At 37.1% G+C, this 18,306-nt stretch overlaps 1 protein-coding gene across 1 annotated transcript in view; it reads right to left on the bottom strand.

Moving 5' to 3' along the window:
* LOC145994147 (uncharacterized) overlaps positions 1-18,306 on the bottom strand; it is a 118,406-nt gene that overhangs the window by 81,768 nt on the left and 18,332 nt on the right. Inside the window, exons 2-4 of the mRNA XM_083130238.1 lie at positions 12,527-12,619; positions 4,491-4,638; positions 602-735 (exon numbers count right to left, since the gene is read on the bottom strand). Coding sequence (XP_082986364.1) covers positions 602-735; positions 4,491-4,638; positions 12,527-12,619 — 375 coding nt within the window. The remainder of the gene's footprint in view (positions 1-601; positions 736-4,490; positions 4,639-12,526; positions 12,620-18,306) is intronic.

Genomic DNA, 18,306 nt, shown 5'->3' with positions numbered 1-18,306 from the left:
GTGGCATTTTCGGTTACCAATGAGGCTCTTTGAAGGACGGTGCATGCTGTTTATTACCCTGACATAAGCATATAATATCTCGTGTTAAAGAGCCCTTAAAGACCTTTCCAAAGCCCTAATTGCGATTTAAAGTTAACAAGATGTTGGAAAAAAATGTTCAAAATCGTACAGTTTGCAACACTGTAATATCGGAAATGCAAAATATATGGATTTAAGTTGTAAATGATTTGAACGTACACTTACAAAGCTTCTCCTCTCAAAAGGGCTAGTTATCTTTTGCATTGTAGTTTAAGTTCTTAATATTTTCATGAGAATCACTTCTTCCGGCCCGCGTGGCAGAGTGGTTAGCACATTGCGCTACGACGCCAGGGGTCCCGGGTTCGAATCCTGGCCTGAGCATGTCCATTTCATCATATCATCACTCATCCCCATCTTCGCAAATTAGCCAAAAGTGGCACAAGAAGCGAAGTAAAATAAATCAAATCAAATCAAGCATATGGAGGGTAACTCCTAACGTCTTGACCAATGCACCTGACTCACAATAAAAAAATATTGACATTATTCCATGCAATATACATAACTTAATAAAACTTCAACTTACACATGTTCAAATTTGCATCGCCAGAACCAACAATCGGAAGAAGAAGAACGTTTCCCTTGACGTCATACTTCGCCTCCATTCGTAACAATGGAATGTCGATGCCAAACAGAAAGGAGTAATCCCGCTGATTAAAACTGCAAGATAGGAAAATAGTAAACACTGTAGATTATTTGTTAGATACAGATTGTCTGACATTCCCTAACCAGGGGGTGAGATTAGGTGTTAAGATCAATAGGTTGCTACCCGAATTGGGATAAACTCAAGGACGGATAAAGACAAAATTTTCAGCCGGGCGAGGTGAAATTTTGGCTCCCCCTACTTGTAATCTCACCCCTCCTCTATTTTTCTACGCTATTCCTCCTACTTTCAATAATATTATTTTTTTAAAAAATCACCATGTTATGCACTTACGGTTTTAACGACGAAAACTAATAGCCTATTTTTTTTTTTAAATACTTTGAGTGTTGCTTTTAAACACATACTGTAGGTATGTATTTATTTAATAACTACATAATGACATCAAAATAACAGTAATCTCTGCTTAAATTGCTACATGATTTCCCAAGGTACTTATATACAAGGTATATTTTATTCTGCTGTGTTAACATTAAATCCAACAAATAGCCACGCACCCGTTGGAGGTACATAGTGGTTCGGATCCCACTTTAAAATGTAGATCCAGTCCCGATTTGATTTTCTGTGCATAAAGTGGACTTCAAATGAATTCAAATAAACAAACAAATAGACACGCTTGTGTAATCAGAAATTACATTTTGGCGCTAATCAAGGTGGACATCCCGGTTTGTCACCCCCCTCCCTTTTATGAGAGCGGCGCCCCGTGCACCCGGGTCTTAAGCCGCCACTGGATAAACCTATAAAACCTATATTGAAAATCGTATGACGTCGTGTTCACATAAAATTTGCTTTAGTCACTTCTATAGTCTTCTACCTCATTGGCTAGTGCTGTATTGGGACTCACGTCACAATAACTATTTACTAAGCAGAGGTTGGGGCACTAGAAGGGGGAGGCTGGGCTTTAACCCCCACACCGTAAATTAGCCTTAATCCCCTCCCTCATGCCCAAACACATGGTATAGTCAGATTATTTTCGGAACAGCTCCGGCTGACTGCGCGAGTCTAGCTAGTGATCCTACCGACAGCAAGGAGCGCGAAGAAGAGGATCAGCGATTCATGCTGGGTTGGAATGACTTCAGTAGCTCGCTTGTTGATTGGCTGCTTCGGGATTTATGACTCGCTCCCAAGCTGCAAATGGACAACAGTCAGGGATGTTATGGAAATAATCTTACTCTACATTTTCAAGCAAAAAAGAAAAGAAAAAGAAAATTGGAGGGAGAGCAGTGAAATGGCCTGGATAATTATATAAGAAAAAGTAGAATAAGACAGAGAAATAAGAAAATAAGGTTAATGAGAGATAAAAGGAGAAGAAGAGAGAGAATGGAAAGAAGGTGAATGAGTAAATGGAAAGAAAGGGAGAAATGAAGAGTGATTGAAAGCAAAAGAGAGAATGGAAAGAAAGAGGAGAATATAGTAAAAAATGGAAAGAGAGAGAATGAGAGAACTGAGAATAAGAAAGATAAAAGAGGAAGAAAATAAGGCGAAGGAGAAATAGAAAGAGAGAAATGGATAAAAGGGAAACAGACATGAATTGAAAAGAATAGTATAAAATAGAAGAAAGGAGAATGGAAAATATAAAAGTAAGAGAGAGAGAAGAGAAAGTGAAGGAATAAATGGAAGTCGGAAATTTTGGTGCCAGGACTCTTTGGTGCTAGATAATTTTTGTGCGAGACATTTCGGTGCATTTTTTTCTAGCACACTCTTTCACCTCTGACACCTGATTCGCTTTCAGTGACTGTATATGCTGAATATCTTCATCATCACATAGAAAATGGCTTTGTTAGTGAATAACCCTCACGGTGGGAAGACACTAATTCATGATTGTTTTTGGTACTTAAAGAAAAAGACCATAAATTATAATATCAGCGTTCTCTCAAGCAGTGGCGTGCGTCCACACTGTTAATTATGAAGTCTTGAAACTTGTGATTGAACATACTCATGCACCAGACGTGGCCCATTTAGCTCCACTATTGTAATATTACATAACAGTGGCGGCGATTTGGCCCCAAAACGGAGGATGGGGGGCAAACTAGGGGACTTTCCCTTGGCAAATAAGGTTTAGCATAGTGCGAGAGCAAAAGTTGCAAAAATTGGGGGAATACTGACCCCCTCGCCCCCCTAATCGCCGCCACTGCTACATAACTATAATACTAAATACACTAACCTCTCATCACTAACACAAGTGTTAATATAATAGGAAACCCCTAAGTTTATTAGTATTACAAAAAGAAAATAACCTATGTGGAATAATAGTTTCAATAGTTGGCAAATAAACATATGATGATGTCACCTTAGATTCAGGTGACTATAAAATCTTGTTGACTGCTTTGTCGCGATTTGCTGGTAATTGTCTTCATTTCACTGTTAAATCCACAAATGTCTTGTGCATGAGTTTGTTCGCTCACAAATTTCTCAACTTTATCATTACATTGCATTGTGGGCCAGAGGTCAGAGGGCAATGAATGGCTGTGCAAGAGAGAAAGGCATAAATTATTAAGCATCAGAATACACAGGCATCAAAATTACCTAGCACCAAAAAACTCAGTTCGTTGAGCATCTGACCACCACGCAGAAGATCCGGGTTCGAATCCCGTTAGGTGACCTTGACCAGGAATTTTTCCAATCGTTTCGCGGCTCTGAGGCCCACCCAGCCTCGTATCAATGGGAACCTGGGGACGACCTCGGGGGTAAAGGCGGCCGGGTTGTGATGCTGATCACATCATCCCAAATATGGCCGATATCAAGAATATGCGTAGCTCTATACCTCTACATCACATATGCCTTCATGGCAAGTGTGCACACGCCTTACCTTATTTTACGAAAAAGTTCTGGCACCAAAATGTCGTAGATGCGGAATAAATAGAATGATAGAGAGATAAGAATAGTGAGAATAGGAGAAAAATAGAGAAGGCGAGGAAGAGAATGATACAGTAAAAGAAAGCAAGAAAGAGAAGTATGGGAAACAAAATAAATACAGTAGAGCGTCGATTATCCGAAGTAATTGGGGGACATGGGTGTTCGGAAAACTGGTTTGTTCGGATAATCGAACTGTACATGTTTATTTGCCAAAAAGAAGTACTGTACAGTAAATTTATTCATAAAAACAGGCATCTCTTTAAGTATGTATTACAAAGTAACGTACAAAGGCAACTTTAGTAGGAATATATAGTATGTGGTACAGTTTATTAAACAAAAATATGTACATATTACATACGCATTTTGCATGAACAATACACACAGTACACAAAATTAACGTTTAAAAAAATCCTTTATTTTGGTCTGTCTAAGCAAGCCTACACGCTTACGAGCAGCTAAGTCACGTACTTTTTTCATTACAGATATCTGAAAGTGAGCGAGTACACAGTTCGGTTAAGCGGTCGTTCGGTTGACCGACGTTCGGATAATCGACGCTCTACTGTAAGAGGGGGAAAGGAGATAGACGCCCACAACCAGTCCCACTCATCTTTGAGCACACCTTAACCGAGCAAGTAGAGTACCTATAGCCTGACAAGTTAAGTCCCGATATTTCGTTGAAAATTCTCAGACCATTCCGTTCCCTCCAGGTTGCAACACTGCGAACCAACGTCGTTGCGGAGAATGGAGTGGGGAAATGTGGTGTGAGCTGCGCAACAGCTATTTGCAGCGTCTTGTTTTTAAACTTGTCAAGTTATAGTACAGCTTTCAGTATGGCTTCCGGTTACGTAATAGTTACCGTTGGCAACAAACTCAAAATTTATATTACAATCATACTTACTTGACGAACGTTGTGGTAGAGTTACTGGCACCATGCGCAATGATATGCTTGAAGTATCCTGCAACGTTGATACCCCCTGCTGATTGGGTGAGGCTCAGCTTGGCGATTTCCATTGGCTCGAAGCGGTTCACATTAATCTCTGGTATGCCTGAAATGAAGGGGGAAAGAAATATATTGAAAAGCTGAGTGTATCGTTAAGTGATTAAAAATCTACTTTCCTTTGAAATGTTCACCAGTTCCTTGAGGGTTATTCCATAACATTTCGAACAACCGTTACCGCTTCACCATTTATATAAAAAATATTAATAATTTAACCACTTATTTCTGTATCCTTCAAGTATTCAAAACCGACAATGAACATGCTTTTGAGGCTTGGGTTTGGATCTGATGGTCATTTTCAATTGCACTCGGTGTCTGGATAATGTGGAGCAAAGCAAGGCCACGCATAACGGTAGGGAAGGGGAGAAGCTAGTGTGCGAAGAGCAGTGCGCGCTGCTGCAAATGGCTGGTAGAGGAGGCCGCGTTTTCCCCTCCATGCACTCACTTCCGCTCTCAAGTGTTCATTGGTTGAGCCCTCACGAGTCACTACTTGCGGGAGACTTGTTTTCGTTCGCTCGCTCAAGAGATTCCAGGAACAGGGTGTAGTCGCGTTTTTTTAGCGTTTCTGAGAATCGCCATAACTTCTGTAAATGTAATGTTTCAGAAACCATATTCTTCAGACATAAATACCCTTTCTTTTTGTTTACAACAATTTTGGTCTCTCAAGATTCCATGCTATACTACATTGAATCCGATCGATACCTTCTCGTAATTTCTCATTTTGAAGCACAAAGTAACCTTTCAGGAGGCACTGCATTTTAACTACAATATGTCTTATGTTTGCTGTGCAGTGTCAGGCAAGTCCGAATATTGTATGACGTGCCTGTATCCCCTTTTTTCTGTGGGTAGCCGGACAATTGCGATGAACACAGTTAGAAGTGAAAGGGCGGGTGAACAATTGCGATGGCATTTTAAATCTTGTATCAAATTGAAGGGTGATTTAACACCTCGTACAATACCTCTTACAAGAGAATTATGTGAAATATTGATATTTTCGGCTGGGAATTTGGTTCAATCAAGTTTTTGAACATGGGCTAGAGCAAATAGACACCTTTTGAAGCTACCTGTTTCCTCCACATTCCAACTCTCTCGTCGACGCTAATGTCACGCTTCTTCCTTTTATGATCTTCCAGATTAAGTTCAATCCGCATGTACTTGATGTTGCTGTCTTCTGCTTGGCTCTTGAGGCAGGCCGCCAGAACATCATAAATTTGTGGATGCGGTCTTCCAAGCCACCTATTTATTTTGTTTTTTTAACTAGGTTAGGTCCTGATCGCCGCAATTGTCCTACCATTAATTTGTAAAATAATCTTCACCGTCAAAATCACCGTGATTTTGGCTTCATCGCAATTGTCTTAGATTATTTTCTGTAAGCCCTCAAAAATGGACATTTTTGAAAAACTCGTTTCATGCTCTGCAATCAAAATGGGAAACAGACGAAACATCTGATATTTGTATCACATTGAGACTTTTTAAGACTCGACAAGATATTGAATTTTTGTGGAAGTTATATCTGTATAATAAGGATATTCAAGATTGAATTTAGCCAAAATTAGCGCCCCTACAATACTGTATAAAACACAGTGCAATTGGGAAATTTTAGGTTTTTGAACACTTGAAGGATATCGTAGAAATGAAATAAGTAGTTCGTAATATTTTTAAAATGTGGGAAGCGATAAACTAATTAAAAATTGGTAGAAATGGTGTGGAACAACCCTTGATAAATACACGAACATCAGCTAATTTGTCGTATGGTATGATTCTACCGTAAGACAAGCTGTTTGAGCTCACACAGTATAGCTACGTAAGGAAATAATGGGACAAATTCGACTTTCAGTAGTTCGAGAATAGTAAACTTTAAATTTGTGCACTGTTAATAATAAATGGTGGTTATGAATGCTAGTCATTCATGGATGCCAAGACCCTCAGAAACTACCATTATAAGCTGATGAGTGTGACTAGAGCCCGAATATGTACGTAATTACATATTTCCATTCCCTAAACTTCTAACAGGAAAATGTCAACGAATTATACAACTGACATAATTTTGCATACGTTTTATGTTACATATTTTTACATATTTGCCAGGATATTACATATTTTACATATTTGCTAATTTACTTTGCATAAAACAACATATTTCAGTAATTTTTTCCTGTCTTGAAACTTTTACCTATATTTTCGATCTATGAAACATAAAGATGTCATATTTTCTAATCATTGAGATGCGTGGTGCTGACGGTCATGAAGACACAAAAAAAAAAAAACGAGAACTGCTAATTATCGAAAGATGCTGGAGTTTCTCCCCCCCTTCCCCTTTGCTGGTTACAAGTTTTCGCTTTTAGGTTTAGGCAAAGTACTTTGTACAAAAGTACAAAAGTAGCTATATATTTTCATTCGATCGTACTTTCTGTAGACGCTTTTTTGTCACAAATTGTTTCGAAAGTTGCAAAGAGCTCTCTTACATATTTACATATTCTATAATAATTTGTGATGTGAAAAGTGATTAATAGTTGACAATATTCTTCTTCTTGAGGCGCTACAACTTCATGTATTGAAAGTTTTGGCCTTCTCAACATCTCTCCACTTTTTCCTATCCTGGATGCTCTTCGTCCAATTCTTTACTTTCATGTCTTTCAGATCTTGAATTATTTAATCTTCCCACCGTTTCTTTGGCCTGCCTATGGCTCGTGTCCCAAGTGGTTTCCATTTATATATTTCTCTTACTAATCTTTCATCAGACATCCTATTTACGTGCCCAAACCATCTTGGTCTTTGTGATTTTATGAAATTTACGATATTTTCATTCCTGATTAACTTGTTAAGTTCTTCGTTAATTCGTATTCTCCAATTTCCATCAGGTTCTTTCAGAGGTCCATAAATTCTTCTTAAGATTTTCCTTTCAAATATTGATAGTTTCTGTTTACAGGAGTCTTTGAGGGTCCAAGTGCATATGTGGTTACGGGTCTTATTATGCTATCATAAAGTCTCAGTTTTGCAGATTTACATATTAGTTTGTTCTTAAATAGAGCTAAGTTAGCGAAATATGCTTTATTACCCAGAAAAATTCTCTCTTTAATGTCTTCTTCAATTGTATTGTCGCCATTTACAACTGATAGAAGATATTTGAAAGATCTCACTTCTTCTATTCTCTCATCGTTTATAATTAGGTCCTGTAATCTGCTTTTACCTTTTACACGTCTGAGATATTTCGTTTTCTGCGTATTGGCTACGAGACCCATTTTCAAAGCTTCACTTTCTAGTTGTTCAAATGTTTCTATTAATTTATTTTTTGTCCTTGCTGTTATAAGGATGTCATCGGCATATGCAATACATTGTTTTAATCTTGTTGATATGTTTCCTCTCAATTCCATCTGTTTCAATACAGAGTCCATCAGTATACTAAACAGAGTTGCAAAGAAGAGACCACCTTGCTTGATTCCACATTCTACTTCGAATTCTTCACTCAGTTCCCTGTTTATTTTGACCCTTCCTTTATTGTTGGTTAAGGTTAACATAATTAGTCTAATTAGTTTGAATGGTACTTCATATGATTTTAAAGCATCTATTACTTTGTTCCTGTGCACTGAGTCAAATGCGTGGGTAAAATCTATAAACAAGTTATAGAGTCCAATATTATATTCATAGCTTTTTTAAAAAATCTGTCTTACTATGAATATTTTATCTATAGTTGATCTGTTGACTCGGAATACCATTTGATATTCATCCAATTTGTATTCAGTGCTTTCCATTAGCCCTTTATTTAGTATTATAGCCAGTATCTTATGTTTAAAAGTGTAATTGGCCTGTAATTATCACAATTGAATGTATCTCCCTTTTTTAAAATTGGGCACACTATACCTTCATTCCATTGAGTTGGTACTTTTCGTCATTCCATACACTTGATATCAGCTTGTGCAACTTCTGTTTCAATGTTCTCCCTCCATTTTTAATTAATTTTGTTTGTTTTTAGATTTTGTATTATGTGACTTATTTCATTCCACGATGGAGGATGTAGTGATACAAAAGATGGGTAGGTTAGGTAGTTTTGTGTTTATATTGTGTTATAGTTGTGATGTGTTTGTGTGGGTCTTGTGTAGTAGTTGTGCTGTCTAATGTGTTTGTGTTCGTCTTGTGTAGTAATTGTGCTGTCTAATGTGTTTGTGTTTGTCTTGTGTAGTAGTTCCTCCATTCATATTGGGGGTTAGGCGTAGAGCTGACAACTCTGCACTGTAAAAAAAAATGTCAAGAAACAGCAATATAAGGCCATGGATGTTCCCAAGGTAAAATATTCCGGAGGTAAAATAGTCCCCCGTTCGGATCTCCGGGTGGGGACTACTTTGGGAGATCTCTGGACTAAGAATAAGATCTACATTAGGAATAAGGATATTAAATTAGGCACCTGGAATGTTCTGAGCCTTTACCGGCCTGGGGCATTTCAGTGTACAGTTAATGAGATAGTTAAGTATAAATTAGATGTAGTAGCTGTCCAGGAAGTTAGGTGGCCAGGAGAAGGGAATTGTAAAACTAAAAATTATACTTTTTTGTATGGTGGTACTGAAAATCATAATTTTGGAACAGGCTTTTTCATAAATAATAGAATTATCTCGGCTCTTAAAACAGTAGAATTTATTAATGATAGGATATCATATGAAGTTTTACAGGGTAGGTGGTGTAAAATTATTTTAATAAACATACATGCACCAACGGAAGATAAAGATCATAATACTAAAGATGATTTTTATACAGAGTTAGAACAGGTCTTTGATAAATTTTCTCAGTATGATATGAAAATTCTGTTAGGTGACTGTAATGCACAGATTCGCAAAGAAGAGACATTTAAACCAACGATTGGTAAAGAATGTCTTCATGAATTAAGTAATGATAATGGTATAAGATTGATTACTTTTGCAACCTCAAAGAATTTAATTGTGAAAAGTACCACTTTTAAACATAAAGATATTCATAAATATACCTGGTCTTCTCCAGATGGAAAAATTAATCATCAGATAGATCATATTCTCATTGATAAGAGAAGGCATACTAGTATAATTGACGTTCGTACACATAGAGGTACTGACTGTGCCAGTGACCATTATTTAGTAATTGCTAAATTAAGAGAAAGACTCTCAGTGAAAGAATTAAGAAAGATTACCAAATTAAACTGTCAAATAGATTTGATGTTTTGCAGGATTTAAATGATGATGAAAACATAAATGAAACAGACGTAAAAAATAATTGGGAGCACATACGTAATGCAATAGAATCAGCAGCTAAAGAAAGTATAGGATACCATAAACCGACAAAAAGTAAGCCATGGTTTGATAATGAATGCCATAATCTAATAGAAATAAGAAATCAGGCTAGACTTAGGTGGTTAAATAACTCTGATGATACAAATCTAAACAATTATAATAGAATAAAGCGAGAAGTTAACCGCACGTTTAGAAGTAAAAAAAGAGATTACTTGAAAAGCAAAATTAACGAAATTGAAACAAACAGCAAAAATAAAAATATCAGAGATTTATATAAAGGTGTAAATGAGTTTAGAAAGGGGTGGCAACCTAAAGTAAACTTGATAAAAGATAAAGACGGTGATTTTCTAGCTGACCCAAGCGATATTCTAAATAGATGAAAGAACTACTTTAATGACCTTTTAAATGTCCATGTAGGAGATAAATCAGAAGTGAATGAAATCCACACAGCAGAACCTTCAGTTCCAGAACCTAACTTGACTGAAGTTAAAGATGCTATTAAAAAGATAAAGAATAACAAAGCACCTGGCATTGATTTAATACCAGCTGAGTTAATTAAATATTGTGGAAATTCATTAATATGTCAAATTCATAAATTAATTTGCTTAATATGGAATAAAGAAGAAATCCCTCAACAGTGGAAAGAATCCATAATTGTTCCTGTGTTTAAAAAAGGTGATAAAATGAACTGCAATAATTACCGTGGAATTTCTCTACTCTCAACAACATACAAAATATTGTCTAACATTCTTTTAACAAGACTAACACCATATGCTAATGATATTATAGGTGATTATCAATGTGGATTTAAACGTAACAGATCAACTACAGATCAGATTTTTCACATCAGACAGACACTTGAAAAAAGTGGGAATATAATCAAAATGTCCATCAGCTATTCATTAATTTCAAAAAAGCATATGATTCGGTCAAAAGAGATAAATTATATAATATATTAGTAGAGTTTGGAATACCTAAGAAGCTTGTTAGTATGATAAAAATATGCACCAGTGAAACAGAAAGTAAAATTCGTGTGGGTATTAATATGTCTGACAAATTTACAATTCATGATGTGTTAAAACAAGGAGATGCATTATCTCCATTGCTCTTTACTTTTGCCTTAGAATATGCTGTTAGGAAGGTAAAAGAAACTAAAAAAGGACTAAAATTAAGTGGTGTGACTCAGTTGTTAGCATATGCAGAATAATGCTAAAATATTTTTTAAAACTGCTAAAGAGATAGGTTTGGAAGTTAACAAAGAGAAAACAAAATATATGCTTACAGGTCGAAACCAAGTGTTAGTTAATAATCAAAATCTAATTATTTATAACAACTCGTTTGAACCAGTTTCCAAATTCAAATACTTAGGAGTAATATTAACAAATGAAAATTATATTAAAGAGGAAATAAAAAGTAGGCTTAATTCAGGAAATGCATGTTACTTCTCTCTTCATAAACTTTTGTCTTCTCGTTTAATATCTAAGAAACTAAAAGTTAAAATATACAAAACAGTAATTTTGCCTGTAGTATTATATGGATCTGAAACTTGGTCCCTTACATTGAAAGAGGAACATAAATTGAGAGTATTTGAAAATAAGATCCTTAGGAAAATCTTTGGACCTAAAAGGGATTAGGAGACAGGTGAGTGGAGAAGGTTACATAATTTAGAACTAAGTAATTTGTATTCATGTCCAGATATTATTAGAATAATTAAATCAAGAAGAGTTAGGTGGGCAGGCCATGTGGTACGAATGGGAGAGGAAAGAGGCGTTTACAGGATTCTTGTTGGGAAACCTGATGGTAAGAGACCTGTAGGAAGGCCAAGATGAAGATGGAGGGACAACGTTGAGATGGACCTAAGGGAAATCGGTAGGGATGGAAAAGAGTATATAGAACTTGCTCAAGATAGGGAAAGATGGTAGGCCTGTGTTGCTGCAGCCATGAACCTTCGGGTTTAAGAAGGCTAGGGAGTTAGTTAGTTAGTTAGTTAGATGGAGGATGTAGTTCATGTCGATTATTGTCATGCTGTTCTAATGGTGCCTGCATACCTATTGTTACATTATTATTAAGAATCTTTCTAAAGTATTCCTTCCATCTATTTAGGACTAGTGCTTTTTCTGATATACCTTCTGTATCTTTACACATCATTGGCGATACTGTTTGCTGTTGTTTATAGAATTGTATCTGAAAAATTTTCTAGTTCACAATATTGGTTTCTTAAATATGCACACGCTGCTGTGCGTTTTTGAGTTTCTAAATTTGATACACATTTAATTTGAATAACATATATCCTTACAATTATGTTTAATATGTTCAAATAAAATATGTACGTATATAGCAGAATTCTTGAATTTTGCTTGGATACTCGATTATTTTTAATATTACCTATTCTACATACCTAGGTATTTAGCTACATATCCTTTTGATACATATTTTATCAGTTATTGTTACATATTTATGTACATATTTTGTTCTTGGATATTACATAAAAATCCGGTGTCTAGTGTTGACTGTGGGATCTTGGTAAATACTCAGAGAAGTGCAGAACATGTTTGTTCGAAGTCCCTTTCAATAGGGAGTTACTTTTCAGCCACCCTGTACGTATATTCATTGTAGTACATAGATTATTATGTACTTATTATGCTACCTCATACTGTTATAAATTGATAGCCCCCAGCTTACCTCTTGCCAAAGCAGGAAACATGTACTGAAATGTGTCTCTGAGGCAGTTGTTCACTTCTGGATCGGATTTGTAGCAAGGTCTCAACCATTCAGCTGAAATACAAAAGTAATTCAATTATTACTAATCATCGTACTTACGGTTACATTACAAAATCATTAGTCCTACATAGCGATGATACGATTTTCGATGATGCGTGAGTGTGTATTTGTTCATACAATATCTGAACAAGCAACGAACCTTATTTTCCATCAATTTACAGAATACAACAATGTATTTCGCAATATCATAGCAATTATTATTTGAACCGTGTTTGCAAACTATGTTGTGTACAACATCTCATGCAGTATCTTGGCCAAATCAGTCGTTTGGAAAAAAATAGACATAAAGTTCAAGCGCTTATGAAAACAAAATATTTCATAATAATTTGTTATATCTCCAATACTTTTCATTGTTCTATATTATTTACACTATCCGCGGTAATGTTATTAGGAAATTAACGGAAGATAAGGGCTCACAAACAGTTTGAAGATAGATAGGTACTAAAAACTCGAAAAATAGGCAGGCAAGAAAGCACTGAAAAGCACAAAAAAATTATGAACAACAACATATTTTTCATTGTTTTTACGGATTTACATTTACATTTAAACTATAGTTAGAATTCATTATTTTCCTGTCTAATAGAAGATTGGGATAAATAAATACCAGGGCAAAGCCGGGTAATCAGCTAGTCATTGATAAAAGCAAGAATCTCTATCTCTCTCTCTCTTCTTGCATTAGGACCTTCCAGATGGCGCAGTGGTAGCGTCGTCGCCTTGTAATCAAGGGGTCCCGGGTTCAATACCCGGTGGAGGCACAAGTGGTTCGGATCCCACTTTAAACTGTAGGTCCAGTCCCGATTAGCCTTACTGTGCATAAAGTGGACTTAAAACACCAACTCAATTCAACTCAACTCTTCTTGCATTACACGTTGTAGTTCAAAACGATCGAATTTGTGTTATATTCAGCGGCGGCGCAAGGATTAATCATCTAGGGGTGCTGAGGGGATGCGGAATGACATTTAAGGGGCACGATGTTGAAAATAAAGAAAACATGAAGCAGGGATGTAACATTTAATCACATCAAATATAATTCAACTTTTCGTAGGCATCTGAGAATGAAGAATACCAGAGACTTTCTTCATTTTTGCTTGATTTTGCCACCACCACTAGATGCTTGGAAATATGCTAAATGAACAGTTTTTTCAAGGGAGACAGAAGACTTTCTTTAGGTAGAGGCAAGCAGGTGTGAGGAGGGGGTGAAAACGAGACATATTTTTTTCCCTAATTGTGTTACCCTTTGAAAAAGAACAACACTCCTTCAATTTATCATGTTCCTGCAAAGTTAATGTTTTCAGTTAAACATGTGTTTTGAAAAAGGGGTGCTGAAAGAGGGGCGGAAGAATATTATGGGGTGTGCGTGCACCCCTTCGTAACCCCCCCCCCCCCCCCGACGCCGACCCTGGTAATGTATACCCTTTCTTAGAGTTTAAGATGTAATACATGTCATTAGCCTGCCTCGAACAAGATTGTTCGTTTCAAATGACAAAACAGGTTTTTGTCGTCAAGAGCAAGTAAATGAAGCAAGTCCCTAACGTTCAGGTTGATTCACATATCTTCATAGAAGCTTCTAGAATTTCATTGGTCTTCGATGTTTAATGCAAGGTATCCATGTTTCGTGTTTGCTTTATTTTTCAGCTCCGCATTCCCTCAGTACCCCTAGACAATTACTCCTGGCGTCACCGTGGCTAAAATTACCCTAAATATGCATGGGAATAAGGTTTTTCGGGGTGGGGCGGACCACACCAACTGTAGATTCGTCCCTGTTGTGTACGCGTCAATACAGGGTTTGTAAATGGGTGAGACGGAATGAAGATTTTCTTCCCTCCCCGGCTGAACTTTCATCAAGACTTCTGCCCCGTCCCCCTTCATCAGAATATTTGCAAAAGAATCATGGATGTCGGGAAGAGGTAGGAGGTCGAACAGGTCACCTGCAAATTTGCATCCTTCATTTCAAGTTGCAAAAGAACAGAGAGCTTGTTACTTTCATTACTGATAACAGCAATAATGTTCAGTTACTATTCGTGCAGCAGAACGAAGTAAAAAAACCGTTAAATTGAAAAAAGCTAGTATAAAAACTGGGACCAGTTTATTTTTAACTAAGGAATAAATGCTTTCATAATTTAAAAAAAATAAAAAATTAGAGTTTCATGAAAGAGGGCACATATAAAAACTACGGATACATTTCTTCCTAACTTTTAAAGGTTTTTTATTTAACGAGATGTGTAAAAGTTAAAAACCAAAAAGATAAATTACGGCACACTAACTGTGTGAAACGTAAAAAAAATAACTAGAAATAGTTGTGTTGTTTATTCACTATTTGGTGGATCGAGTAGATAAGTCTCCCCAACGATATAATAATAATAATACATTTATAATAAAATGTGTTTTCATAGTTTATACACGTTATTATTTTAAGCACAGTAATGAATAATTGTTACTATCATTTGCCTGAACCAGCCCAACAAAAATTTATGCCGACGCCTTTAATAAATAATTGCGACGAAGGAAATATTTGCAAAAATTTACTTTTACGCCAAATCTCACTAGTTGTTTTCATCCTGCGGACATAATACCTTGAATTGAATGTGCAGCGCCCAATTCTCACAGCCTTGCCAGAAGGCAAAAGTAACGAACGTTGAGAAAGAGTCAAACAGGGCCACGGGACTTTCACTTTCTTCCTTCAGAGAACCATAATCCCAACGGACGTGTGAACTCGGTGATGCAATACCCCACTTCCACTTCCCATTAAAGATCCATCGTCACTCAGCTTTCCGCCAATGGCAAGCAGGCCCGACAATTAGGAAGCGGAAGGTAACTTATGGAGAAGTTGTAAAAGTGACGCTAGATGTCACTAGTGGCATCGTGTTACCCGGAGAGTAGGCGGAAGCAGGAAGTCGCCGCTTTCAATGCACGTGAAATCCGCGCAAAAATGCCACTTGTGGCGGTCTAAGGTTTGAAGCACAAATAGCAGGAACTGAATTGAGCTAAGTGCGAGAAAGTTTGCTGTGAAATTGTCATGGAACGTGGTTGAATGGTGTTCCACTCGTGGCCACTTTGACCAAGCTTTCTTAAACGTGGTTAACGCTATGTTAGCTCACGTTTAAGCAGAAAGGTTAACATTAACGTTAAGATTTTTCGTTCCGTTTGACCTTGGGCTTGCCTGGGAACCAAATTGATTTGAAAATGCATTTACTTTTCCAATAAATAGACGGGTCTCTCCACTGGCGTACGCAGGGGGAGCTGTTGGGGCTATAGCCTCTTCAGAATTTTTGAGAAAATCTAAATTTTCAAATGGATGCAGTAAAGAACTCGGGAAAAACCTAAGTCATAAATGCAAACTCCCTTAAAATGATCTCCGATTACTAATTTTGTCTTTGAATAACTTTTAAAACGAAAGTTAAAAACGGAAATTGCAAAACATTTTTTAGTTCATCCCATCCATACCAAAAAAAATTACTGCCCACGCTAGTTGCCTTACATTCGGAAGCTTCCAGGCTACATCCCCAGTACAGGTACAGTCTACAGCGGCACAATGGTTCGCATTGCACACCAAGTATGTGCAACTCAGGATAGGGTGTGGTGGGCCAGAGGACGCGGGTCATTGGTGACACTGTATAACTTTTCCAATAGCATATACCCCACCCCAATACATTTCAGAGTGCATCAATCAATCATTCGATGTCTCATGAATGAGAAAATGGAACTAGAGAACAAAAGAGGAAATTGGAAATGAAAAAGTTGAAGAAAAAGAAACAGAACGATATAAAGAGAGAAAGGAAGACAAAGAAAAGCAAAAAGAGGTAGAGAAACAGATAAAGAGCGAGAAAGAAAGAAAAATAGAAAAAAGAAGAATGAAGAGAGAGAAGGAGATAGAAGGAAATGTATAAACAAATGAAGAAAGAGAGGAAGATGGAGAAAGAATGAAGAGAGAGAGAGAGAGAGTTATACAAATAAAAATAGAAAAAGAAATACAAAGGAAATAGAGAGAGAAACAGAAGAAGAAAGTAGAGAAGCAGAAGGAGGAAGAGTAGAAAGAAAAAGAGAAACAAAGGATGGAAAAAGGAGAAATTAAAAAGGAAGATAGATAAAGAGAGAGATAGAAAAAGAGAGAGATAGAAAAAGAAACAGGATGAAAGAGAAATTGCAAAGAAAGGTAGATAAAGAGAAAGAAAGAATGAAGCAGCGAATGAAAGAAATAAAATGGAAACGGAGGTGGAGAAGAAGAGGGAGATAAAAAGAAGGAAAACAGATAAAAAGATAGAAAAAGAGGAATAGGGACAGAGATAAAAATAAAGATAGAAAAAGATATACAAGGATAAAAAATTGGAATGTTGTAAATGCGTTGGAGATGGCCATGCATCAGTGTGAGACGATCCTCTCCGAGGTGTCTCGGAGCCCAATGCAGATATTCCCATGAATATTCTGCGAGTGGAACGACAATCGATGGGTATCACCCAGTTCTATATCCACCATCAATGTTTACTACTGTCAGTCTCAAAGACGTAGGCTACACAATGCTCTGAAGAAAACACAGCCCGGTTTCAATCACCAAAGACGTTTTCTTTCTGCAATACAATGCACGTCCGCATACTTCCAACCAAACGATTTACACACGACAGAAACTCGGCTGGGAGTTACTGTCACGCCATTCTTACAGTCTGGACCTCGCTCCAAGTGATTTTCACTTGTATGGACCCTTAAAAATGCCTCGGAAGTTAGCACTTCGGAATAAACAAAGAGGTGAAGCAAGGAGTCCGATCGTGGCTCCGGTGTAGTGTAGAAGGGAATTACATAGAGATATAAAAATCCTTTCTAGACGTCCAAACGAGTTCCGTTATTCTGAAAAATCAAGAGGCTTGTTTCGACACCCGCCATATTTGATTTGATGTTTTAAGTTCACTTTATGCACAGATAGGCTAATCGGGACTGGACCTATAATGTAAAGTGGGACCCGAACCATGGTGCAATGTGCCTCCACAAGGCATCGAACCCGGGATCCCTTGATTCCAAAGCGACCCCTTCATATAAGTATATATGTATATACACAAACACTCCTGACAAAAAGTTTGGTATATTGTTATGTTAGACAATAGGTGATGTGCACAGCTTTGGAATGCAACAACACATGGTATATGTCTGGCGGGCTTTCTCGTCTTTTCGCCGACATATGTCACCGTGCCTATCACTGCCTATTACAGGGTGGGGCAGTCAAACGGGAAGATTTAAAAAATTCACAAGAAATAGAGAGGGCAAATATTAGTTATTTTTTTAAAATGAATGTACTGTACATCAGTGAAAATTACTAGTGTACCTGAAAAATGTTCATTTCTTTTAATATGGTGTCATTAAGATGGCGTTCTTGGTTTTGCACACATTGTCGGAGCCTCAGAGTAAATCCGCTCAAGACGTTGCGTTGCATCTCTAACAGAATGTTGTGGATCACTTGCCGAATTCGCTCCTTCAAATCTTCCCTGGTTCTTGGAGGGTTGTCCTTGAATACTTTGGATTTGAGGTAACCCCAAAGAGAAAAGTCAGGAGCCGTTAAGTCGGGTGAACTGGCAGGCCACGGAATATCGCTGAATCTGCTGATGAGACGACCAGGAAATGCGAGTCTAAGCACATTCATAGACACTCTGGCATTATGGCTAGTTGCACCATCTTGCAGGAAGAGTGTTTCTTCA

This window comes from Lepisma saccharinum, chromosome 10, assembly GCF_977018435.1.
Source record: "Lepisma saccharinum chromosome 10, izLepSacc3.1, whole genome shotgun sequence".
NCBI classification, from domain to species: domain Eukaryota; kingdom Metazoa; phylum Arthropoda; class Insecta; order Zygentoma; family Lepismatidae; genus Lepisma; species Lepisma saccharinum.
The sequence above is the reverse complement of the archived record's forward strand: the minus strand, read 5'-3'. Positions and strand labels throughout refer to the sequence as shown.